The sequence below is a fragment of the Protopterus annectens genome, chromosome 3.part1 (assembly GCF_019279795.1).
Source record: "Protopterus annectens isolate FY-2018-M chromosome 3.part1, PAN1.0, whole genome shotgun sequence".
Classification (NCBI taxonomy): Eukaryota; Metazoa; Chordata; order Ceratodontiformes; family Protopteridae; genus Protopterus; species Protopterus annectens.
Genome location: NC_056732.1, coordinates 688,291,728 through 688,319,714, shown reverse-complemented (window position 1 = coordinate 688,319,714; position 27,987 = coordinate 688,291,728). Strand labels below are relative to the sequence as shown.

Below are 27,987 nucleotides of genomic sequence, written 5' to 3'. Positions count from 1 at the left end.
AGTGTTTCAAGGGAGAGAACACTGTGTTTTAGGAAGGTAGCATATTATCTGATGTAATTATATTCACTATGAAGGCATCACAGTAACTAATGCTGGGTCTGTTTTTTATTTGGGGGTGTGTGTGTTCATTTCTTGTGTTCTGGATATTTGCAGAGCAAGTTTATGGTTTACACTTAAAATGAGGATGTGAATGACTGAGGAATGAGACTGCAAGAGGATGAAAGCAACACAGATGAAATGACCAAATGTATATCAACTTCATTCTGTTGCAAATACCTTTGACAGTGCACACCATATAGCAGTAAAGTGTGATCTATATATTGGCTGCTGTCTGTTTCTAAGGGAACTAGGAAATGAGAAGTATCTGTTTTTTAATTACCCTGTGAAAAAAATGGTTTATACCATTGTGAAGTTAATGTTGGTAGAACAGTTACCTTAGGGTGTCTGGAGTCCCCACTCCCCGTTATGCAGGACAGTGTTTTAGTCTTGCTTGAAATATTGTGTTGTGTAGTAATTCCTGACTGGCAGAAAAATCTGCTTGTTTGGAGATGCTGTAATGATAAATGGGATAAGTGATATGTTTATCAGATAAGTTATATGCTTATGAAAAAAGAAGTAGGTGGTGCTAGGGTTGCACATACAAAATTAGAAAAAGGTACAACATGCATATGGTAAGGATTCTCCGATTAGGAAGGTTGGAGGACTAACCTTGCTAGAAGGTGCAACAAATGCGGAAGAGGACATAGCTGCTAGGTTTCAATATATAAAATATTTTTTCATGGGAAGGTAATGGTTGAGAGAATATTCAGCTTAGGAAGTTAGTGAAACAACAGTAGTAGAAACATTCAAGTCAGAATGTAGTGTTTTGAAAGGGGGGAGGTGTAGTTGTGGAGTAATTCCCTTCATTAGGCACCTTTATATGTACATGCATGTTGTGGATGACGTTTGTATGATTTGCTGTTAAGACAAAGTTCTGAGATTTTGTTTTACCTGAATGGTTATTTTTGCAATATTTTTGAAAAAGTTTCCAACAGTAAGTGATCTGATAGTGGTTTTATCCTTAAAATGCAGTCCTAAAGAAGACATGGTAAAATTTTTTAATGTGAAAATTACTTATGGCAAAGTGCCTGTGCTGTAGTAACCAGTTCAGCATCCCTTCATATTGTATACTTGCTTCTCCAGCGTGTTACTGAATTTGAAGAGCAGATGTGTTTCTAAGTTGCATCCACTTGATATGTTGCTTGATTGCAGGGTCTTCTAGAGAGTCGTAACTTTAAAATTACTGTCTCATTTTATTTCTATATTTAACATTCCATGAGTAATATGTATTTCTTTTTAACTTAACATTTGCTTTTTTTATAGGTTTCTTTGGGAGCAATCTTCCAGATTACCAAAGGGCTGAGATAATGATGTTTATCATGGGAAAAGTACCTGTTGTTGGAACATCTTCCCACATACTGGACACTAACCAACTGGGGTCAGTGATTTATTCAGTATTATTATTTTTTTTTTAACAATTGCAACACACAGTAAGAGTTTGAACTAATAATAGCAGAGAAGCACATTTATATTTTCCATATCTAAATGACAGCCCCACTGCCATTTCACCAGCTCTCTCAACTAGGCATCAATCCATATGTTACCAGGTGGGTAGCAAATTGGCTCACTGATAGAACCCACCTAATCAAAATAAGGGAAGCCACCTCAAGCTGTAGACCCGTATCAAGCAGCATACCCCAGGGATCGGTCTTGGGGCCTCTGTTATTTGGGATATACTTCTCTGAGGTGCAGGTCAAAACCAGTGGGCTATGGCTGACCAAGTTTGCAGATGACTGCAAGCTGGGCACAGTCATCAATTCCCCAAGTGATGTGGACGTCCTCCGAGAGGGTCTCACCCAAACAAATGACTGGTGCCAGAAACATGGCCTCAAGCTGAATGGCAAAAAAAATCATCATCCCCTTTGGGGAGAATGATGTCCCCACATATTATCACATTAATAACAATGTCCTAAGTACACACACAGTAGTGAGAGATTTCACCCAGGTTGATAGCAACCTGACTTTTGACCATCATGTTGCTTCCGTTGTACGGCAAGCTTTCTACATGGCCCACCTCATAAGTAAGGGTATCTCACCCAGGGACAAAGTGATCATAACATCCCTGTATTCTTCCCTTATAAGGCCAATTATTAAGTACAGTGCCCCCCTTGGCATGTACCTCGCAAAGCACACGCAGCAGCTGGAGAGACCACAGAGGTTCCTCACCAGGAGAATCCAGGGCCTCAAACATCAACCCTACACAGATAGGCTAAAAGCATTGTCCCTCTACTCAGTTTCATACAGACTCTTCAGAGGTGACCTTTGTCTGGCATACAAAGCAGTCTCAGACCCCGCCTTGATGGGACTGCTGCATATCCACAAGTCAAGCTCCACTTGAGCAACCTGTACGTGCGATCTCAACCTGGTCTACGATATCAGTAGGACTTGTTGGCAGGACAGATTTATGTCCCAGAGATGCCTCCATCTGTGGAATAGACTCCCTCTCCACATCAGGCAGAGTACCTCATTATCCCTTTTTAAGCGCAACCTGGATAACTGGATGGGAAAGAGAAAATACACCCCTGGGATTCCACCTGTGTCGCTGCTGGAAGGGGCTTTGGGTGCTGACTTGTTTAAACATGGGCTAAACTCTTGGCTAGGCTTATAAGGGCCTCAAGGCTATTAGCCTAGTAACCTCCTATGATCATAGTGGTTTTACACTTGCCATAAATGTAGATGTACGAGTGTATTCACTGTTACAGTCATCACATTTGTGGTTATCTGCTTGCAGTAGCCCTCAGTCGGCCTGATTAACAAAGTCTTGGGTCCTGTGTCAGTTGCTGTCTCTTCTTCTGTGACGTCAGGTAGTGAGGGGTATAAAACATGCAACCGATGCCATTACATCAGTCTTTCTTGCCGTGTGGTGCCCGAAGCAGAAGCAGTTCTCAAGTGGCGGTCGGCCGACTCCTGAAGTTTTTGTTTTCGAGTTTCAGAACCGAAGTCTTCAACTAAAAACTAAGTACCCCGTTGGAACAAACTTTTCTTGCTCTAAACTGACGTCAGTAAAAGTAAATAATTGTATCTCTTGTGGAAAGCAAATACCTCATAAAGATTTTCATTCGTACTGTATTCCATGCCTAGGCCCTGACCACGACATACCTCACTGTCGGTTTTGTGCCTTATGTAAACCACAAATTATCTGTCATTGGTATATTTTTTGCTTCTAAATATTTTGATGCTTGATTCACTTATTCAGATATGTCTTTGGTAAGCCATCCATCTACTGACATTCCAAAAAATCGCAAAGATAAAGACAGAGACAGGCCGCCAAGGTCCAGAGCTGCCGACGACATTTCTCCTAAGCCAGTCGCCAGTACTCAGTGAGGCGCTTTCGCAGCCCCTGATACCTGCTACTTCAGATTCTCAGGCCTCTACTGAGACCCATTCAGAGTCTGGTATGCCGCGAGATGCTTCAACTGTGGAACCTGTGGATGTCTCTACCTTGGATGGGTCCGGAGCCGCTGTGCAGGCACCAGCTTCTGAGGGTGTATTCAGGCCTACTGACTTGCATATTAAACCGACACCATCTTCTTCAAGGCCTAAAACTCGAACCATGCCTAGAAAACTGATGCTCAGACCGCATGGTTAGGCCTCTATGCCTAAAAAACAAATGAAACTCCTCCAAAATACAAGAACACCAACTAGGTAATAAAAAAAGGCTTCTGGAAACCGTAAAACACCACAGAATTTATTAAATATTGTAAAGTGCTTTTCGTCTACCTTACACAATCGGTAGACTTCCTCAGACAAAATGCAGTAACATAAAGTGAATCCTATTACTCAATTTTAAAACAAATAACACATGTAGTTAACCAATCAAGCTTCAGCGAATCAAAAGCTTAATAACGCAAACTGCTGGTCGAACGAACTCTAAAATTCCATAACACTAAATTTTATTTAAAAATAATATGTATGAATAAGAAACGTATAACAATAACTAAAACATACTTCACAAAAAATGACATCTTAATAAAAAACAGCAATAGTTGCCTTACCGCAACAAACTTCTTAATTTTAAAATACATGCCAAAGAGGTGGTCTCATTCAAACCAGGAGGGTTGTATGAATTCAACCTCAATTGCCAAATGAATTCACATTTCTATAACAAGAGTTGGTGGGGGCCCCCTTTTAACTCAGCTGTGACTTGAGCAATAACTCGAAACAAAAAGCTATGGGTAGGGTTCTCATCACAATGTTTAGCCAAAGCATTAACGTTGTTTTTCCTCCTAATGTTATAAATATGTTCATAAATTCGTTGTTTAAGCTTCCTGTCAGTTTTCCCCATGTAAAACGCGAGGCACACTTGGCAACATGCCAAGCAGACAATTGACTTAGACTCACAGCTAAACCTTCCCCTGATTTTAAACCCACAACCACCAACATTAAAATTAGCTCCTGTTGAAATAAATTTACAATAGTTATACGACTCGCACTTGAACTTGCCATTTATCCTGTGTGTGTTACTGTACTCAGCTTCCATAATGTTCTTGAGGTTCTTGCCCCTCTTGAAAATCAAAGTAGGCCGATCCCCCAACTTCTCAATTGATCCCTTCTCTGTATGTAAGATATTCCAGTTCCTGTACAGTATATCTCTCAACCTGCCAGCCTCTAAACTGAATGTTGTGCTGAAACTTCTCATGAACTCCCATAACTCGTAATACTGAAGCCGGGTCTATGCCCATCTAAAAGCATGGGTTTATACACTCTCATTCTGCTTTTTTCTTTGACTTCACTTATTAAATCCAGTACCAAACTCAGTGGGTAACCACGACTGATGAACATATCTTTCAATGTGTCACATTCATCAACAAAACTAACCTCATCAGTTGTCATTCTGGTTGCTCTAACCAGTTGACCCTTCAACACAGATCTTTTTTGATGTAGAGGGTGACAACTGGTGAAGTGTAACATGGTGTTATTATGTAGCCCGTATTCATCAAAGGCTACTTATTCTGTTTGTTGATAACATCCTTTCTTAGGTATACATCTAAATATGTGATGGCAATCTCATGGTAAACATAAGTAAATTTAAAGAATGAGGTACTACAATTTAAATAATCTATAAAACCATGTGCTTCATCTTCTGAGCCCTTAAACATAATAAAGGCATCGTCAAGGAACTTGGTGTAAGACTTAACCTTTTCCATAACACCAGTGTTCATAATAGTACGGTGTTCCCATTCGGCCATCACTAAGTTTGCATAGCTCCCTCCACATGGAGAGCCCATAGCCACTCCTACAACCTGTTTAAAAATATTGTTGTTAAACATCCCATAATTGTTGTTCAAGATAATTTCCATCAATTCTTTAAACAACCTTACCTCCTTTACATTGGCACCATGGTACAACAACCTATCTACCACCCAGGTAATACCAACCTCGTGTGGAATCGAAAAATAAAGATCTACAACATCTACAGTAATAAAGTTAATATTTTCTTGGTAACCAAAGTTCTTAATTGCAGCCAAAAAGGCCCACGAGTCCTTACAAATTTGTGATTCTTTGGCTACATACTTCATTAAGATGCAATCAACAAATTTCGCACATGCATATGTGATAGAGGACCTAGCATTAACCAATACTCTCATTGGGGGGTCCTGAAGATTTTTATGTAGTTTCGGTAACCCAAAAAGAGATGGTATTTTAGGGTTCAAAGCAGAGCTTTTTTTGTATTACCTAAAAAACAAATCATAAGAATGGTTAAAAGACCTTATTACTTTAATCAGGGGAAGCTGACCTTCTCCCTCTAAGAGACCTAGGACTGAGTTTGCTTATGATACTTCTGACAAGGATTCTGAAATTTCTGTTTCTTCTGATGACCAGGATTTACCCGTATCTGCCTATGAGGATTCTGATGCTGAGGACTGTATTCCCTCTGCTACCCCCCCCCCCCCCCGGAAGATTTCTCTTTTGGTGAAACCTTGCATACTCTTAGGGAGCATTTTTTGTTGGGAAAGTGAGGATTTCTCTGATTCTAAAATGAGGCTTAGGGATTTCTTACTCCTGCCCCAGCACAGGCCTTTAGCTATCCCTGCTGTACTAGATATTTTTGCTGATGCCTTTTCGGAATCTAGCTTGGCCCCTGACTCTTTACCTCCTTCTCCCAGAAAACCTGATAGGTATTGCAGGGTTCCTGACTCTCACAAGTTCCTTTTCAAAAATCCTACTGCGGATCCTGAGACCATTTCACAGGGACCCATGGGCATTAAAGCTACTACTGCCATAAATCCTACCCCCTCTGATAGAGACTCCAGGGCGCTGGATAGATGGGGTAAGAAGGTATACACTTCTGCAACCTTGGCCATTAGTGCCTTAAACTGCCAGTTTCATATGTTAAAGTATCAGCATATTATTGGATTGCTTAAACAGAAAATGATGTTGATTACTGATTGTGCTGAAAATAAGGATTTACAGGATTTAATGCATTCTGCTGAACAAGTTGAAAAACATACTTTGCAATGTGGTTTTGATTCACTAGAGGCATCTTGCAGGTTCGCTGCCACGGGGTCTGTACTTAGAAGGCATGCTTGGCTTAAGGAGCAATCCTTGCCAGATCATGTTAAAGCTGAATTACTGGATGCTCCCTTAAATCAGGACAGCCTGTTTGGCAATAAGGCAGAAGTTGTTCTTAAAAAGATGTAGGAACAAGCTAAATCTATGCAAACTGTTAAAGATTTCTTACAAGTACAACCTCCAAGATTTAGTAGGCATTGGCCTTCTAAGAATTGGTCCTTTCTTGCCTCTTCCAGGCCTTCTCAGCCCAAACCCAGATCCAGCAGAATGCCCAGGCTTCCGTCCCAGGGTATGCACAGGACTAACGAGTGGGGGGGTCCCCACTTCCAAATCTGGGAGTAGTAAAACTCCCCCCTATGGTAAACTGTCTCAATGACTTCACTTTAAAACTTCCAAGCACTTCTCAACTGACTGCTCGTTTGGGGGGAAAGATTGCTCTACATGCCAAAAACTAGGAACTCATTACCCAGGACAAATGGGTTTTAATACAGTGTCCCAAGGATACAGATTTCACTTCCTCACATTGCCAACCCCAAACAGTTGGCCAGATCTACCCCCAAACCAGTAGGCAGAGGCTCAAAAGCAAGTACTCTGTCTCTCTTAAGCATAAAGGCTATTCAAAATGTACCAGAAGTGGAAAAGGGACAAGGTTTCTGCACAAGACTTTTCCAGGTACCCAGAAAAGGCAATTCATGGCATCCTATCCTGAACCTGTCTACTCTAAACACCTTTTTGGTGATTCCAAAATTCAAGATGCTGACTCTTCACCAGTTGCTTCCTATGCTAGGCAAAGATGCCTGGTTGACAACACTCGATTTAAAGGAAGCATACCTGCACATCCCAATCAGGGAATCTTGCAGAAGATGCCTACGCTTCAAAGCCAGGCTACACGCACTATCAGTTCTGTGCACTGCCCTTTGGCTTATCTACTCCCCCCAGGGTATTCACAAAGTGCCTAGCTCCAGTCATTGGATTTTGCAGACAAAGAAATATTCAAATATACCCATACCTGGACGATTTTCTAATTCAGGCAGAAAGCCAGGACATACTTTTGAATCATCTGGCATTTGTACAAAGGGTGCTAACTTGTCTGGGGTACACAATAAACGAAAAGAAATCACACCTGGTACCCTGTCAACAAATTATATTCCTGGGAGCAAGCTTGAATACAACTTCCCAGATGGCTTTCCTCATGCCAGAGAAACAAATTCATTTGACAACCTACTTCAAACTAGTGGCCACAAAAACTCTGCTATCTGCAAGGCAAATACTGCAAGCCTTGGGGTTCATGGCCGCCTGCATTCTTCTAATTCCATATGCAAGACTGCATATGAGGAAACTACAATGGTATCTAAAAAGCCTATGGTGTCAACATTCTCAGGATCTAGAAGCAATGATTCCTATCATATCTTGCCTACGCCTAGAGTTCCTTTGGTGGGCAGAGGCCTGCCACCAAAATGAGGGACTACCATTCACTCTACCCCCTGCCTCCCAAACCCTAACAACAGACGCATCAGTCTATGCATGGGGGGCTCACCTGGCAGGGAAGTGCATTCAGGGCAAATGGAACCCAAGTTAAATGCACCTGCATTTCAATCAAAAAGAAGTGTTAGCTGTACAGAATGCTCTGACAGCCTTCAAGGACCACATTCTTCCAGGACAATTAATGGTAAAGACAGACAACACCACTGTTATGTGGTACATAAACAAGCAGGGGGGTACCCATTATTACCCCCTCTGCAGACTAGCCATGGCATTGTGGAACACAGCCTTGAGCTACCAAGTGCATCTACAAGCTTAATTCCTGCCAGGAAAACTAAATACACTGGCAGACGGACTAAGCAGGAAACCTCATGGACCCACATGAGTGGAAATTGGAACCAAAGATTTTCAACATGTTGACAAACAAATGGGGGAGCCCAGATATAGACCTGTTTGCCTCCCCCCAGAACTACCAATTGGACACATTTTGCACAAGGACTTCCCACAAACAAGCTTGGAATGTGGATGCTCTGTCCTTCAGCTGGAAAAACCTATCAGTTTATGCCTTTCCTCCTCTGCCTCTCCTCTCCAAAGTACTACTAAAGATCAAACAGGACAAACCAAGGACGATATTGATTGCACCAGACTGGCCACGCCATCACTGGTACCCCCTCTTGCGCAGTGTGTTACTGTTGGCCCCGTGGCACCTGCCTCAGACCCCTACCCTGTTGTCTCAGCAGGAGAACCAGATTCTGCACCCTCAGCTTCAAACCCTGAACCTAGCAGCCTGGCTAATTACCTAATCTCTCCTTTACCACCCCTCAGTAAACCAGTGATGGATATCATTTTAGAGGCAAGGAGACCTAGTGCTAGAAATTCTTATGTTGAAAAATGGAAAAGATTCTGTGCCTGGAACCAATCTCAAGGGATGAGCACAGCAACGCCCAAATTACCTCAGATTTTACAATACTTAACTGAGATGCTTCACAAGGGCCTTTCTCTTTCCTCCATCAAAATTCACGCCTCAGCCATTTTAGCTCATTATAACACAGAACCTCCTCTCTTCTCTCATCCACTGCTCAAGCAGTTCCTCAGAGGGGCCAGAAATTTAAGACCACCCAGGAGAGCCCCAACTCCAGCCTGGGACCTCAACTTTGTATTGGAGAAACTCACTCTTCCTCCTTTCCAGCCAGCTGCTAGTGCAGATTTAAAATACCTTTCTTGGAAAACAGCTTTCCTTTTAGCAATCATTTCAGCAAGAAGGGTATCGGAATTACAGGCCCTTATGGCAGTGGAGCCTTTCATCATCTTTCATGCAGACAGGGTGTCCCTCAGAACCAATCCCTCCTTCATGCCCAAGGTGGTATCCAGTGTGGCTCTTAATCAGTCCATTCATTTGCCAACCTTCTTTCCTAATCCACAGAACAAAGGGGAACGGATACTGCACTCCTTAGATGTGCACAGACAACTTAGATTTTACTTGGACAGGACTAAACCTCAAAGGAAGTCTGAACAACTGCTGGTGGCATTTGCAGCAGGGGCAGAGGGGAAGGCTATTTCAAAGCAAACCATTTCTAAATGGATAGGCCATTGCATTCATTTCTGCTATAAGCACCATGGAAAACCTAACCCAAAGGGGGATCCAGACCCCATTCAACCAGGGCTGCATCGACCTCTACAGCCTTTCTCAGAGGTGTCTCTACCAGAGACATCCTAGAAGCTGCTACCTGGAGTTTTTTACATACTTTCACCAAACATTACCATTTGCCAATTTTCTCTAAATCCAGAGCTGGCTTTGCCACTGCAGTCTTACAGGGTCTTATAGCTGGACCTAATGCTATCTAAATTCCCCCTCTCATCCTTAGCTTTGGGAATCTACCCAAATGTGATGACTGCAACAGTGAAACATAAAGAACATAGTACAGTTGTGTACACTTACCATAAATGTAGATGTTCGAGTGTATTCACTGTTGCAGTCCTGGTTACCCTCCTTCCAGCCCCCTTCTTTTTTTGGCTATACCTCTACTCTCCTTTACTATGCTTAAAAGCTTTTTGGTGTATTTGCTTTTTTATTGAAGGTATATCCTTGTGTGTGTGTGTGTGTGTGTGTGTGTGTGTGTGTGTGTGTGTGTGTGTGTGTGTATATATATATATATGTATATGTATATATGTTTTATTGCTTCCCATTAAGGGGCACCTGACATCTGGGGCAAGAAAAACTGATGTAATGGCATCGACTGCATGTTTTATACCCCTGACTACCTGACGTCATGGAAGAAGAGACCGCAACCGACGCAGGACCCAAGACTTTGTTAATCAGGCTGACTGAGGGCTACTGCAAGCAGATAACCCAAATGTGATGACTGCAACAGTGAATACACTTGAACATCTACATTTATGGTAAGTGTAAACAACTGTACTTTATCTTTGGAGTCCTTAGCAATTTTTTTTTCTATGCTAGCCTTGGATGATTTTATGACGGATCATAGTTTCTTGCTTATACTGATCAGGGATGTCTTTCCTTCTTGGGATTTTACTCTCTTCTGTACTAGCTTCCTCCTTCTGCTGTATAGCTTGTTTATGGCAGGATTCCACCAGACTGGTTTCCTTTTCTTGGAGGAGTGAGTCTTGGTTTTGCTTGGGATAGCACGATCCATGCATTCTTGCAGGTGCTCATACAGTGCCTTTGTAAGGGATTCAGCAGCTTTGACAGCGTTGTCCTTTAGCATGGGGGCTGTGAACCTTTCCACCTTGGTCTTAAGTAACGTGAAGTTTGCTTTTGAAAAGTTTTTCACTGTGGTTTCCTTGATTGGGGTTGGGGGCGGAATGTGGATATCCACAGTGATTAGTCTATGGTCTGATCTAACCAGCGAGGGGTTGACCTCTGGTGTGGAACACTGGTCGCCCATGTTGTTGATGACCAGGTCTAATATATTGTCACCTCTGGTGGGAGTGTTGACCAGTTGATCCAGGGAGTTCGAGTTTATAAATTTTAGGAAGCATTGGTCAAGGGAGTTAGCACTTGAGTAGTACTCCCAGTTAATGTTTGGGTAATTGAAATCACCCAATATTAAGGTGTTTGGTAGGACCTTCATATTTTCCAATGTCTCCAGAAATGCAGAATTGGGGTCCTGAGTCATGGTGGGTGATCTGTAGCAAGCTACAATTTGAATTGCAGTTTTACCCATTGTTAGTTGCACATGGATGATCTCTGAAGCATCGTGCTGCACCACTAACCTGGAGGTGTGGGTATCCTTGATGAATATGGATACACCCCTGCCTTTTGTGTTTCGGTCCGGGTTCCGTGGACGAAAAGTATGGTATGACTTGCAGCCTGGTAGTGCTGGGGTGCTGTCTGGAGCTTTAAACCAGGTTTCTGTTACTGCAGAGATATCGATGTTCTCCATACTGAGGAGTGCCTCGAGTGCATGCATTTTGAGGTTTAGACTTCTGGCGTTGAGTAGCATTACCCACAGTTTTTGGTTACTTGTGCTATTTACGGTGGTGGGTTTGTCTTTTGAGCCTTGCCTAAAAAAGGCACTATGGGGCGGCAAATGCCTTGGCCAGTATTCGAAAGCCTAAGGGTGATAGGTGCAAGCCATCTCTTGCGAAGCAACGTGGCTTGTCAAGCATGTCATCCCAGGCGGACAGATACTGGATCCCCTTTGAATGACGCTAGAAACTTTTGTCAGTTGTTAAAAGTGATCATTTTTTCTTTATACTGTGGCATCATTCTTGGTGAGAGCAGGATGCTACTCAGGGTCAGGGTCATACCGGCCTGTGCTATGTGATCAGAGAACTCTTCCATGTGTCTTTTCATGTAGTCCAGGGAGGCACGTCGGAGGTCATTCACACCAACATGAACAATGACAGAGTCGTATTTGTACTTGTACTGGAGCAACCTGAGTGCTTGTGTTATGGCGCCCAACAGGCAGCAAACTGTAACCTTCTCCTTGTCCAGCATAATGGGAAATCAGTGTGCCTGACTTTAGAGTCGCCTATTACTAGTGTGTTGGGTATGTTATTTTGCCTTAAGGGCTGTGATTGCGTGGCACACTGATTATGTGAAGTATGTGTTTCATGGTTTGTGATGGGGTGTGGAGGTTGCCTGGATGTCTGCTTTGGAGGTCTCTGTTGCTTTTGCAGACTTTTATTTAGAGCCTCCGAGTTTGTTTTTGTGTATTTATGTGTGTTATTTGCCAGTGTTGGTTTAGTAGGTCTGTGTGAGACTGGCGGTGTGTTGCAAATATTTCCCTTCTCCTCCTGACTGTCAGTTCCAGTCTTTGGTTGAGAGAGCTTTGCCTCCATTTTGGCTGTATAATTGCATCTCTCACATATATTAGTGTTTGGTGGTAGGAGGAGAGGGTTGTCTGTGTACATGAGGCAGTTGTAACATTGCCTCAGAATTCCCAGATTCACCAGTTGGACTGGAGAGTACACCCTGAAACTGCCCTTTGGACATGCCTAAATAGGTAAAGTGAGCTGTTTTACTGATTGGCTGGTAGGGACGAATAAAGAGCCTTGTCCTTCTGGACAGTATGGGGGGGTCTAGTGCTAGGGTTAATTAGTGCTTGCTATGAGCTTTGAGCAACTGCCGGCCTGTGAAATGAATGGTTGGAGTGCTTAAGTTGAAAATTTGTCTAGTTCCAAGGAAAAAATTGAAGAGTAGACTTCGTGGAGCCGGGAATAGTTTAACCCTAGCTAACCAGCATGCAAAATTTCGCAAATGCGGGTTTTATAGCAGGGAAATGAAAGAGATAGAAATTAGCCCAAAATGGCCAATAAACTACTAACTTCTGGGCTGAAACCACTCCTCCAGGGACAGATAGGCTGCTCAAAGCTCCCCTCTCTCACAGGTGAACAGAGAAACTTCCTTCTATCCAAGTAAGGTATGGGCAACACAGAAACTTGTAACATAGCCCTGAATTCAGCAGTAACCTGAAAACTAGACTATACTAGTTTAAAAAGGCGGGAAACAATTATTTTTTTTGTTTTTTTTTCAGAAAATAAAGCAGATACAATAAAAAAAAAAACACTTTAAATGCACAGAAATGGCTATCGCACTTTAGTATGTAGCCTACAACAGTTAAACAGATTACTTAAACACAAAAACGACTTAGTTCAATTGCAGGTAGCAAATAAGTACAGTATGTAGCAGAAACAAGCTTTTTAAATCACAGAAATGCTAAAAAAATCGGTGTTTTTTGTGAAATTAGTTAGAGAGCAAGAAAATGCAGAAAAATGATACCTAATCACTCCAGAGAGTCTCTTTTGTCTCTCTCCTGTTGTAGAACTCTGCAGAACACCTGGCAGGCACTTGCTGAGCTGAATATAAGCACAAAAAATACACAAATGCGTTTTTTATAGCAGGGAAATGAAAGAGATAGAAATTAGCCCAAAATGGCCAATAAACTACTATCTTCTGGGCTACAGCAAACAAGGCACACAAATTTCAGAAAGAAACAGTTCAAATAAGCCTTTAACCAGAAATTCCCAGCTCAGAAGGGCAGAATCTAGCATCTCCTCCCACAAGTGTGCAGACCACAAACCTTCTTAATGTAAAATAACTGGCCTGAAGCCCAAGTGCTTAAGCCAGAACTAATGCACTTTTAGAATAACAGACACTGAGCCTTCAGTCAGCAGTTCCCAACTTAGAAGGACGTAAGCTACCTGTCCTGCCACAACAATGCAGTCCATAAACCTTCTTAATGTAAAACAACAGTGCTTTTGCTTAGACTAACAAACCTCTCCTGGTTTATATTAGATCACTTATCCAGGATACCATCCAATTTCTGGGTATCGTCTCCAGTACTCAGTTGGAACCAGGTTGGCTTCTCTACACATTAGATGTGACTGCCCTATACACCAATATTCCAAATTAGGCAAGTTTAATGGCCCTGCAATATTGGTTAGATCTAAGTGCTTTGTATCCACCTGGTTTCAATACCTTGTTGGTCTGTATGATGGAACATGTCCTTACAAAAAATGTGTTCTATTTTCATGGGCAATGTTATTGGCAGTCACAAGCTACGGCAATGGGGGCATCTTTTGCCCCAATATATGCAGATTTATATATGGCCTACCTGGAGACCGAACTGATCTACAATTCCAACCATAACATCTGTTTGGATGAAATAGATATTTGGAGACGATATCTGGACGATTATTGGTTGGTATGGAAGGTGGATTTACCCTACCTTTTGGAATTTGTGGAATATCTTAACCAAAATAAATGAGGAATTGAATTTAAGGTACATTTTGATTTCAAGCAAATTGCATTTCTGGATGTGACCATCACCAGAAATGATGATAACACCTTAAGTAAACAAATTTACAGGAAATAACCCCAGTACAATTCCTTACTTCATGCCAGTAGTCTACATCCACCTCATGTGGTGCATAATATACCCAAATCTCAATTTTTGAGGATTAAACGCATTTGTTCTGATAATGATACCTTCACTAAATACAAGTCTGATTTGGTTAACCGTTTTCATAATAGGAGCTATCAAGCAGGTAATATTACGATGGCTGGCAATTGGGCCTCTACACAGTGTAGGGAGAATCTTTTGCAATGTAAAAATAAGGATAGGACATCACAAGATCAAGATGTTTTAAGGATGGTCACTACATATGGACGAAATATGAAACCTTTTCTGGACATTATTCAGAAACATTGGAACATTTTACTGTCTGACCCTAAATCAGCATCTAAGATAGGCCAGAGATGTTTTTTCTCCTTTAGGTGGGGAAGGAATTTAGCCTCAATTTTGAGCCACTATAAACATACTTCTAAGGTTATAGTTGGGGACACAAAATACACTTATGGGTGATAAGTTGTGTGGTACTTACCAATGTGGCCATTGCACACATTGTGTCAGGGTCCTTAAAATTAAGGAATTCACTAGTCCCAACACCAACAAGGTCTTTGACATAAGGTTTTTTGCCAACTGTGGTTCGGATTGGGTGGTCTATTTGGCCTCCTGCCATTGTTCAGCTTTTTATGTGGGCCAAACATCCAAACCATTACGGATTAGAATTTCTGAACACACCAGTGACATTAAGAATCATAAACGTTCTAGTGCACTTTACAAACATACACTCAAGCACACATCTGCATCATTCCATTTTGCAGTTATTGACAGAATTATAGGTGATAGATCCCACAAAAGTGGATGCCATACTATTCTAAATAACAAAGAAAGGAAATGGATAATCAAATTGGGGGGGGGGGGGTCTTTTTAGTCCTGGTTTGAATGAACATCTTTAATTTTCTTGCAGTAAGAATCCATTGCCTAGTAGTAAGTTACCGCATATTCCTTTAATGGGAGTTAATTAATGATTAATTATTCAGTTGGCAAGTTTTATATAAATCTATGCTCTGACATGTTTGCTGTTTTTGACTGTTTAAATCATGCACTGAAGAAGGATTCCATAGCTGAAACCGGTTTGCTTATTTATATATGGCACTTTTATGTTGACTTGGGGGTAATTTATACCCCTTAGTTGAATTTAGTTTTTAATCTACATTAAATTACATTTTTTGGGCAACCTCCATTGGTGCTGGCCCTTTATTAAGTTTACTAAATTTATGATAGCACCAAGTTTACAGTAATCTCCAAACCTTGTAAGCCATAATCACTTTAACATTTTCTTTGACCTCCGAGAAATAAATGCTAAAGAAAAGTAGCCCAAGGACTGAACCTTTGAGTGTGCCTCTAGTGATAGATCATTTGGAGGAGGTAGAGCTGCCCACTCTAATTTCATAGGTCCTGTTTGTGAGCCTGTTTGTTATCCAACAGGTTGCATAGCAGATTTACATTTAGCTGGAAGAACTTATCTAAGATACCCGAGTGCGAGATGGTGTTTAATGCCTTTTCGAGTTTTAGACATGTGGTAATTTCTGATTTGCTCTCATTCATTCCTTCAGTAACCTTTGCAAAGAAGTTAACAGAGTTAGGTAGGCAGGATCTGCCCTTGACTGATCCAAACTGTCCTTATTTGTTAATTCCATAATGATACTTTACATAGCCTTACAGCTGAGGCTGGTCAGGTTTATGAGTTTGTAATTACTCGGGTCCATTGATGCCTTATCCTTCAACAAGGGGATGACTGTTACTGTCCTTCATTCACTGCATATAACATGTTTAGAGGCTGCTATTGAGTAACCTTTGTATGGGGGTCTGACAAGTTCTGTTTCAGGCTGAGCTGACCAGAATGCAACCAAATATGTTATTTGGCCCCATAGATGTACTCTTCTGGCCATGGAAAGTGCCTTGAGGACTTGCTCTTTGGAGATTTTTGGGGGTGTAGATGCAGGTATGTGATCTTTGAATATAGGCGGGGTGGCGGTCAAGTTTGAACTAAATTTGTCCACGTTGTTGGTTTTCTGGGTCCAACTATGTGATATCCTTGACTATTAGTTATGCACAGTGCTAGGCATTTTTTCTGAGATTTTTAACACAGATAAAGAAATCTTTGTGGCTGTCCTTTGCCTGGGTGGCTATTTTACCTCATATTTGAATTTGGTTGATTTGATCAGGGTCCAGAGCTTCTCGTCTTATCACACCTGGTGTTAAGTAGGCTACCGCCTATGTGGTAGTTCATGGGTACAGTGTTTTTCCCAAAGGGTATGACAGTACACTTTTTGGCATTGAGCTTGAGGCCATGACTTTGACACCATGCATCCGTCTTAGTGAGGCCCCTTTGTAAAATGTCCACATCATTAGGCGATTCTATTATGTCTCCCAGTTTGCAGTCATCTGTGAACTTTGTTAGCCAAAGACCTGCTGTATTAGCCTGGACGTCTGAGAAATAGCTGCCAAACAGGAGAGGACCCAGGACTGAACCTAGTGGTACTCCGCTTGTCACTCGTTTGAAGTCGGATTTGGAGTCTGCTACTTTCACTGTGTGGGTTCTATCAGTGAGCCATTTGGCCACCCATCTTGTGACATAGGGATTTATGCCCAGTCTAGTGAGTTTATCTATAATTCCAGAGTGGGGGATGGTGTCAAAAGCCTTGGGGAGGTCAAGATAGGCTGTGTGCACCACCTTACCCTCATCCATGGTTCTGGTGACTGCTTTAAACAAGTCATTCAGGTTTAGGAGACATGATCTTCCTTTTACAAATCCAAATTGAGTGGGGTCCAACTTTTTACAGGTTACCTATGTCTTTGTTTACAAGTTCCATGATGATACGTTCCATGGCCTTGCAGACCAGGCTGATCAGGCTAATAGGGCGGTAGTTGCCGGGGTCCGTGGTGGTGCCCCCTTTGTGGAGTGGGATAACCGTCGCTGTGCACCATTCAGAAGGCACAAAGCCTGAATTGAACATGGTACTTAGGTCGGGTGCCAGTTTGTTCTGTAGTTTGTGCAGAACGCAGCCTGGGTTGTTGTCTGGTCCCATGGATGCTGTTTTTTTGGCTTTGGAGAGTGCAGTCTTAACTTGTGCATTTGTAATTACAGGGGCTATGCATTCTTCCGATATAGGGATGGGCCCTTTTGGGGGGTAAAGTTTGCACTGAACCTATTCGCCAGGATGTTGGCAATATCAGTTGGTTCTGTATATCTAGTGCCGTTGTTCTGTAGCTCGGAGCAAATCTGAGTGTTGCCATTGAAATTCTTGACATAGCTGTAGAATGCTTTGTGGTTGTCTTTAGAATAAGTGGCAGTTTTATTTTCGTAGCTATCTTTGGAGGATTTTATGAGGGAGCTCAGCTTCTTACTGGGAGTGACCAAGGAGTTCCTGCAATCGGGATTTTACTCTTTTTTTTGCAACAGCTTCTTCCTTCTGTTGTAGAGTTTGTTTATGGCAGGGGACCACCAGATTGGCCTCCTTTTTTTTTTTTTGAAGATGGCATCTTGGTTCTGTTGGGGATGGCAGGATCCATGCACCCGCGTATGTCTTTATACAGTGCATTTGTATAGGATTCAGCAGTTGTATCTCTATTATCCATTTGCATGGGTGTAGTGAAGTTTGCCACTTCTGTCTTAAGAAGCGTGAAGTTGGCTTTGGAGAGGTTATTTACGGTGGTTTCCTTAATGGGGGGGGTAGAGGTGGAATATTGATGTCTAGGGTGATTAGCTTATGGTTGGATCTGACCAGTGAGGAGTTGACCTCTGGAATAGAACATCGCTTACCCATGTTGGTAATGATCAGGTCCAGGACATTGCTGCCCCTGGTGGGGGTATGGACAAGCTGATCCAGAGTGTTGGAATTTATGAATTCCAGAAAGCGTTGAGCTAATGAGTTAGTACTTGAGTAGTTTTCCTAGCTGAAGGTGGGGTAGTTGAAATCTCCCATTATTATTGTATTGGGATGTACCTTAATATTATCCAGTATATCGAGGAATGTGGAGTGGGCATCCTGGGGCATGGAGGGGGATCTGCAGCAAGCTACAACCTGGATTGCAGTCTTGCCCAGTGTTAGTTGCACTTGGATAATTTCAGATACATTATGTTGGGCAACTAGCCTGGAGGAGTGGATATCCTTAATGAATATGGACACTCCTCCTTTAGTGTTTCAGCCCAGATTAGGTTGTTGTAATGTGTGGTATGAATTATAGCCTGGTAATGCAGGGGTGCTCTGTGGAGCCTTGAACCAGGTTTCTGTTATTTCACAGATGTCTATGTTCTCCATATTGAGGAGTGCTTCGAGTGAGTGCATTTTGAGGTTTAGACTTCTAGTACTTAGTAGCATTACCCTCAGTTTATGCTTGCTTGTACCTGCCACGATGGTGGGTTTGTCATTTGAACCTTGCCTAAAAAAGGCACTATAGGGGTGGCAAGAGCCTTAGCCGGTATCTGGAATCCCAGGGGTGACAGATGCAGGCCATCTCTGGCAAAGCATCGTGGTCTGTCGATCATGTCATCCCAGGCAGAGAGTTAATGGATCCCCTTTGAATGACACCAGAAGCTTAGGCAATTGTTGAAGTCAGTCATTTTGTCCTTTTACTGTGATATCATTCTGGGTGATGACAGGATGCTACTCAGGGCTAGGGTCATACCTGCCTTGGCTACATGATCCGGGAGCTCTTCCGTATCTCTTTTCATGTAGTCCAGGGAGGTACAGCTCAGGTCACTCACACCAACATAGACAATGACAGAGTCATTTTTGTACGTGTTGTGGAGCGACCTAAGTGCGTGCATTATGTGGCGGATCCTGGCACCGGACAAGCAGCTTACAGTAACTTTCTCCTTGTTTAGCCTGGTGAGTAAGACATCAGTGTGGCTGACTATAAGGTCGCCCATGATAAGTGTGTTGGGTACATTGTTTTGTCTTAAGGGCTGAGGTTAAGTGGCACAATGATTTTGTGCTCTATGTGTCGTATGGGTAGTGGGGGTTGATGGTTGCTTGTTTTTCTGCTTTGGAGGTCTCTCTTGTTTGGACAGATTTTTATTGAGAGCCTCCGTGAATGTAGGTGTGTGTTTTGTATTACTATGTAGGTTTAGGTGATGTACAATTTGATGGACTGTGTGTTGAGTATGGTGTAGTGTTTGTGTTTACCTTCTCCTCTTGACTGTCTTGGCTGGAGAGAGCTTGGCTTCCAGTTTGGTTATATAATTTCATCTCTCACAGGTTGTAGTGTTGGGTGGTAGGAGGAGAGGGTTGTCTGTGTACATGAGGCAATTGTTACATTGCCTCAAGATGCCCAGATTCATCAGGTGGACAGGAAAAAACACTGGGAGTTGACCCTTAGACATGCCTAGATAGGTGCTCTTTAATTTAAATACTAAAAAAGTTTTCTCCTCCTGACAAGTGAAGAAAGTTGAGTGTAGATTGTGGATTGTTCAGTGCTTGCAACGAGTTTTGAGCAAGTGCTGAGCACAAGGATGCAGTTTTGAGTGCTAAAACTAGAAGACTGGCTAGTTCTAAGGGAACATTTGAAGAGTAGACTTTCTGGCACCAGGAATAGTTTAACCCAAGTTAAACGGCACTGAGCGATGCGCAAAACTGCGCAAACACGGGTTTTTAAACAGAAAGATGAAAAGGATTGAAATAGCCCAAAATGGCCAATAAAACTACAGTTTCTGAGCGGAAACCTCTCCTCCAGTGACATGTGGTCAAAGAAGGTCATTCATATGGTTCCTTGTAGTTGGACGGCAGTTTTTTTTTATCCATTATTATTTCTTGTTCTGGAAAAAAAACAGCTCGTCCAAGAGAATTGTAGAGGTATTTGATTTGAGGAAATTCATAAATGCAAAGGAATTCTGGATAGTGGTTTTGAAGACTTTAATTTCCTTTCATAAATCAATGCTGTTACGTGACTACATTCGCTCTGAAAGGCATGTCATCACATACCGGTGAGATCTTTTCACAGAAAATATCTTGGATTGTAGACATCCTGTTATCATTACTGTTTAAACTATCCACTAGATTCAGAGCATTTGCAGTATGTAGCCTCCTGTATGTCACATCTCAGGAAGCAAACTGTAACTGCATTTCCTTATCTAAATAAATGATAGTCAGAGAAGCAAAGCAAACTGTTTACTCAGCACATCACTCAGGCCAGTGCATTGCTCAGTTCACTGCGAATAACGGTAAGTTATAAGAAAATTCTGAACTTCCGCAGCATCAGTAATTTTTGTATAAGTAGTCTTAGATTCTTACAATTGTTGGTCTTTTTTGTGTGAGCACATTTAGAATGGTTAGTTTACTGACTTTCTGTAAAGAAAGAAAGATCCTGTCATTCCTGTTGCTGTTCTGTCAGCAGCAGGCAGTAAGAACCAAAAGTTTGAGTCAGAGATACATGTCTCCTTGTGTTTTCCTGATTCCCCAAGTAGGGTTAGGTGTATGGAAGGCCAGTAGTATCCTGCAAACATTTGAGAACAATCTGTGTATTCGCAATCCACTAGATGTGATTATTCCTATACCACAAGACATGAAGAGAGAATACATATGTTGGACAGATGCAATGAAGAACTTACTCACATGATTGACCTTGCTTACAGCAACTAAAGTTCAGGGCAGTGGTTCAGCAGTTAATGTTATCGTCTCACAGCAAGAGGTTCGCCAGTTCAATTCTCAGCTAGGGTTCCTTTTGTGTGGAGTCTGCATGTCCTCACTGCATTCACATGGGTTTCCTCTGGGTGCTCCGGTTTCCTCCCACATTCCAAAGACTTGTCTGGAGCATTTCTGCTCGGGCTCCCACTGAAAATGGACTCTGTCTCAGTCGGACATTCCCAGTAAACAAATGTTAAAGAAATACAAACTGTGCTATAAGCAAGCAAGGCAGAGGCAAATCTTGTCAGCTTTGCAAAGCATCAGTTGAGGTTTTGTAATGGCTGTGTAACATTCACCGTCTTTTAGGAAGTAATGCACTTCCAGGCATGCAAAATCAACTGGCACAGCCTTTGAACAAGAGAATGACTGACTTAACAACTATTTAAAAAAAAAGGATCACCCAAGAAAACCAAAAGTACTTTGATGATAAAACATTAAACAGTAAGCGCTTTTTTTCGTTAAGTACGGCTACTGTTTGGTGTTGTATTTTATTGACTTACAACTATTATTTGGCTCCAAGTGTTTTTCATCAGATGTGTAGTTTTCCAGTTTTGGATCTGTTTAGTACCCGCCGCAGAAGTCAACTTGCCACTTGTTGCTGTCTTATTCTTCATAAAAATGTTTTGAAGGTTGATGCTTTATATGGAAGCAGAACTTAATGTTTAGGTTCTTTTTTCCCTGTAGTGTATAAAGTTCTCATCAAAGCTAAAGAAGAGCAACCTAATTTTGATAGCTACCTCTTGACAGGGAAAGTATTTTTTTTTCATTAATAATCTCCCCATGTCAGATATTATATCCCATTCTTATGGCTAAATAGTTAAATATGCTGGATAAAATATTTACTGGTAATAACAGCTCCATTTCTGTAGCACTTCCAAATGCAAGAAAATGTAGCTCACAAAAGTGGAAGAAAAGTTTTTCATATGGATTACTTCTGTAGTAGCCTAAGCTATTGGGGAATTCCTCAACTCTTTGGAGCTGTTTGACTGTACCGGAGGGATCCTACTGCAGCAAGGAAGAGGCTTAAGGAAAGCAGCAGCATGGAGGAGGCGTGAAATGCTATGGAGAGTTTGGAGGTGAAAACAATGTGTTTTATATGGAGCTTCAGAATGTAAACAAAGATTCCTTTGAGGTTGGTGATACAAATGAGTACCTTTTAGCTGTCTCTATGGAGAAGGAAGTTTTTGAAATGGAGCAGATAACAGAACTGGCATCAGCAGGACTTGCAGATGATCTGTTAAAAATAATCTGGCAGGATGGTCCAGGTGACAGTTCTTCTGTCTCATGGGGTGAGATGGCAGATAATTTTTTTGGAAGTGCTGAAGATTATAATGTGGAAAAGGAACGAGGTGATGTGGCAGCAGAGTTAAAACTTACACAGCAGTGACAGGAAGTAAAAGAGGAAAGTAGCAACAAATTGAGAAGGAGTCTCTTTTTGTGGCAGCAGATAGTGCAGTAATTAAAACATGCAGCAGTGCTAGCAGGCAAAAAAGGAGAACAACAACAAACTGTAAGTAAAACCCTTTTTAAAAAGAAGAGAAGACTAACTGTGAGAACAAGAACAAAAATATAATGAAATAGGTATTATGTATGGGACACTTTGGTAACTGTTCTGGGTTTTAAAGCTCATTAAATTATTTATTTTATACATGTTGGGGCAGAGACTTTTTGTGATTTAACATTTGAAACTGATGGACTAATGATGTTTCTGGCACTGTGTAACAAAAAGAAGGGTGTTTATCCATGGAACAATTATTTATTTTCTGGTAGTAACTTAAATATTAAAAAAAATGTTTCTATGCAGTTTAGAATCGTTGAACTGGAATAAGACTATGCAAAAAAATGTATGTAGGGTCTGTGTGAAACTGTTGATGATGATGTGAAAGTGAGAGATGAAGAAACTTCCATGAAGAGTGGAGGATAGAAGCTGTTTTGAAGTATGGAAACAAAACATAGCGAAGCACAAGGCCAGCTGTGATTTTTGTGACTGGTCATAGAGGGACATTAAGATATGTTGGCCAGAGTAAGTTATGTTTCATTTGTGGAGACATTTCTCACTTAATTGTTTTGATAAAATACAACATAATTACTGTGGGGATAAAGGACATATGTTGGGAAGGTGTGTGCCTGAATGCAGGTTGTGTGAAAAAAGGGACACTTTTGGATGGAGTGTCAAGAGCAAACAGTAAATGAAAAAGAAGGGGAAAGAGAAGAAAACATACATGTGGAAGGGCAACAGTAGGCTGGTAGAGAGGGTGAACTAGGTGAAAAAAGAAAGTATAAAAGAAGAAAAAATATGGATAAGGGATTGATACTAATTTTTTTTAGGTTCCAGCCAGTAAAAAATCTGATTGTGAGGATCTAGGATTAATATTCAGTAAGGTGTGAAAGAGTAAAAATAAGAAAACGAGAATTTAAAAATATTTTCCACTAAACTTGGAAAAGGAACAATTTTGGAGTATTTTCAGTAAATGTGAACAGTATTATTATCACTGTAAGATGGCCAAGGATACTGGAATGGTGTGCTAAATGCGATGTTGATGTTACTCTGTAAGAGGATGTAAGATTCCTGACAAGTAAAGAAAGAATGCAAACAAAACTTTGGGTGTGTAAATATAATGTGGAACTTGAGAACTGACTGTTGTTTTAGAGTGACTTTGTTGCGTAAAATAACAGTGAAAATACTAATTGCAATATTGGTAAGGATGGGAAGGTCAACTGCTGTGGATGTGAGGTAGAGAGAACATTTTATCGAATTATTGCATTGTATGCATATGTAACTAGCAAGGAATATTCGACTGTGGTGGTTAACATGAACATTATAATGTGGGGGACTTTAATTGTGACTTAAGGGGAAAATGTAAAATGAAAGGGAAATATGTAAGAAATACAGGAAATGATAATGAGGTAAATTAGCTGTGTGGAACAGAAGTTAGTGGACTTATAGAAGGGAACACTTGGATCTGAAATTGATTATTTTGTATTATTGGAAGGCTTGGTGGTAGCAGATGGTGATCCAGTTGTGACTAATTTTCCAGACCATTTAGTATTATGGGTGGAGGTGGTGGAAGAAAAAGAGTGCATTAAAACAAGAAAGGGGATAAAAAGAATAAATGAGAAATGATGGGGTGAAAATGGGGAGTGGGAATTATTACAGTTATGGAAGGATCATATATCCATGAAAGACTTGTATAAAACTGGTCTGAATTGTGGATTGAATTTAAAAGAAAATATAAAACGTGTTTTTTTTTTAATGACAAGATAATGTAAGAAAAAAGAGAAAGTGAAGTATGAGTAGAAATGTACTGCAGAATTTAGAGAATAATACAAGAGTATTATGGTATGGAAAAACAAATATTTAAAAGAAATCAAGAAAAAGTTAAGGCATTACTGTTTAGTGAAGTATGAGTAGAAATGTACTGCAGAATTTAGAGAATAATAAGAGAGTATAGTAGTTTGGAAAAAGAAATATGTAAAAGAAATTGAGAAAAAATTAAGGCATTACTGTTTAGTCAGAGATGGGACTTAAAAGAAGGAGGTATCTGCATATTTGGTTCTGGTTCAACCCCTTAATCCTTATAGAGCTGCATAGAGCCTCACCAGGTACTGTGCTTGTATAAATGAAAAGAGTACTGCTTGTTTGGTTTGGAGCTAAGCCTCATTTGTGTCATCCCATGAAGTTGTTTATTGCAATGGATGCTTGTAATGCTTTATATCATCTACTGCCTCGAGGTTGTGGTTCAGTATGTACTGCTGTCTCTTTAGTTTGAGTGCCTGGAATCGCATACCTGTTTAGCTGCTTTCATTTTTGTGTTATGACAGTATCTAATGTAACTCTGACTCCCTTTTGTCATTTGGTCTTCTGATGCATCACATGGAGCAGTACTGAAATGGTGCTTAATCTCCTGTCCTGCCATCCTTTGAGACAGTTGTCTCAACTCTGTATAGTTTTAAGTGAAGAAAAAATCACCTGTGATGAGCTCGTCTGTGTTCCAGTATGACAGGGGATACTTTGTAGCTAGGCAGCATTTCTGAAGTCTGTTTTGCCCTACTTCTGGGGCATCCCACGGATATAATTGGCCTGCGGACTGAGATAGGCCTTATTTGCATGGAACCTGGATAGTTAATAGAAGGCTAACAAGTCTGTTCACTTCAAAATCAAATTGTAAACATATGTGGCAGGCAGTGATGAACTTCTAGTACTGTACCTTCCACCATAACATTTTTGAGAGGTGGAAGTTATGGCTCTTGGCAATATTTGGAAATGTAGACTTGTAATTCCTAACAGCCTTTTTGTAGTCAGATATGATGAACACATGGTTCAGGCTCGGGTCTTTCATCTCAGATAACTCCCGTAGTCCTATAAAATTTCATTGTCACACAGCTCATATTTATGGAACATGTTGTAAAAGCACAAAGGCAGCAATTTCTAGTGGTGGTCTCCTCTGATAAAATCTTTTCAGGAAATATAGCTGCCTGCATGTTCTTCTGTCATTAAAAAGGTTTCATACTTAACCAGTGTGTCTAAGCTGCACAGATTATCCAGATTTAAGCAGGTTGTCAGCATCAAAATACTGATCTCATGTTCCTTATCCTGCACTACTTTGTGCAGAGAAGAATCTTCCCACAAATGAAAGGAAGAGGCGCAGAAATCATTCATAGTGGTGTCTGTGATATCCTTCTGTTGCACATGCCCATGTCTGTGCATTCTCTGGTACAGGGCTTCTCACATTTGAGCTGACTGGTAGTCTGTTGCAAGGTGCCAGAGGGCTGGTTAGTGCAGTGTTGTCTTTCTGTCCTGTTTGGCACAGCCATGGCTTGTACCACTGACACCTAGCAAGACACAAAGCTTGATGACCAGTGACACTACTAGACCCAGTGGTATGGCTCTCCCCTACATTGGTATGTCACCTTGTACTAGCAAGCACAATAGGATTTGCCATTATTTCTTTGTTTTATTTTCACTGAGGTACCTATCCACAACATTCAACATTTGCCACTATAGATCTGTGCAGACCTCTCCAGAAACAGATGTAGAACAAGAGGGCTCACACTCCAGGGATATTTTCCTAGCTATTGTGGTCAGGAGCAGCAGCACAGACCTTACGACATCTCCATAGCACAAAAGTAAGCAATAACCCCTGTGCAAACTGCAGTACAGTCACAGTAGAGGGGTTGTTGGTCAGCCAAGTGAAAGGTCAACATGTTAGTTAACTAATGTGGGCTTAACTAAGAAGTGGGTATCTGAATGGAACCTGCCAAAATATCATGGAGCTGGGAAACACATATGTAGGGAAGTCAATGTACCAGTGAACTCTCTGAGCTGATCTTATAAGTCTTCTCCTGGAGGTGTAAATTGAGAAGTTGTTCCTATATATTATTTTCTGAAGTGGGGAATTCTGAAGCTTAATGTGTTTGCAACTCAGGGGAATGCAGCTGTTTCCTTTTTTGTGTAGCAGGGCAAGGATGAGTTAGTTGTTCACACCTTCATTATCACATGGCAAGGAAGGTTCCTGTATGCCTTATTTCCATTCCTGCATATACCATGCTTTATTGCAAAGTTCGGGGAGGAAAGGTTTTCCTGTAATTTGTGTCACCCCATGGTGGTCATAAATGATGTCGTTTTAGATGCTGCGAACCCTGGCAGGACAGAAACTGTCTTGATACTAGCTAGAGGAGTCCCCCATATGAATGAAGTGAACGTCAACTTCATCTTAGTGCCTGATTCCTTTTATGATCCCTTGATTTTGCTTGATCTCTTAGCCTGAGTTTTGGAATTGCTTGCGTGCTAGGAACCGTTTTATCAGGTATCCTTTTTCTGCCAATAAGAAGACTGTACTCTGGATGGAGGAAACACCTGATACTAAACATTTGGATAGCCTGTGTAGCATTTTGACATACCTCAAGCATGGGTATTATTTTGGCCTCATTTATTGTATGATCAAAGTGAATTAAAAATAGGTGCTGCTGCCTTATTACTTTCTATGTATTTTTACTGCTTCATTTGATGGTACCGAGTAAAATGTAGTATACATCTAAGGATGAGATATACTTTGCTCTTATTATTGCACATCTTTTTGGTGTTTAAATGTCCTTCCTTCTGTTGTCTTGCCTTTGTATCCTCCTAAAATAGGTGGATTGAGATTAGCTGCAATATGTATACAATCAGACAAAATAAAATCAGCGTGACTGTTCTTTTAGTAATATGTAGCAGTAGTATGCAAGTTAGAATAATGGTACACACTTAGCAAGAAGTAGGGATATTTTGTTTTAACAGCACATTGTCTGAGAATGTCTCGATAAGTAATGATAGAAGCACGCTGCAACTAAGCAGTGTGAAAGAGAAAAATGGTGTCTACTGCTAGCAGTCCCTCATCTTTTGCAATAGACTTCATGCAGTGGCAAGTTGATTAAAGGATTTGGAATATGTGAAACAGAATATATTTTTAATTTCAAAGTAGCTTAGTGTGGAAGTGTGTTCTTTCCTTTCTTTTTTCCATTTTTATCTTGACTTAACAAAATTGAACAAGCTTATAATTGTAGTACGCTTTGCATATGGTTGCCACAGCATGTGTCACAGAACAGCATAGGGCCTTCGGATAACTGTCTTTTTTTGCATGCCTTTAATATAGTGGTTGGTTGGTTGATTGGGTAGAAGACCTGAGCTATGCAAGATCCAGAAATATATTTTAGTTTCCAAACAGCATAAGGAGATTAAATGTTCATATTTCTTTTCATCATCCGACTTAACAAAACCAAACAGACCTATAATCGTATGTCATGTTAGGACTTGCAGTTGCCTGTCTCTGTGTGAGTTAAACTGATTTGAATTTGGATAGAAGCTAACATCTGTATGTCTGTGTTTAGCTCACAAACTGTTTTACTTGAAC

General features: G+C 41.0%; 1 protein-coding gene across 1 annotated transcript in view; it reads left to right on the top strand.

Moving 5' to 3' along the window:
• EFR3A (EFR3 homolog A) overlaps positions 1 to 27,987 on the top strand; it is a 2,300,516-nt gene that overhangs the window by 1,212,059 nt on the left and 1,060,470 nt on the right. The window contains exon 12 of the mRNA XM_044066245.1: positions 1,363 to 1,477. Coding sequence (XP_043922180.1) covers positions 1,363 to 1,477 — 115 coding nt within the window. The remainder of the gene's footprint in view (positions 1 to 1,362; positions 1,478 to 27,987) is intronic.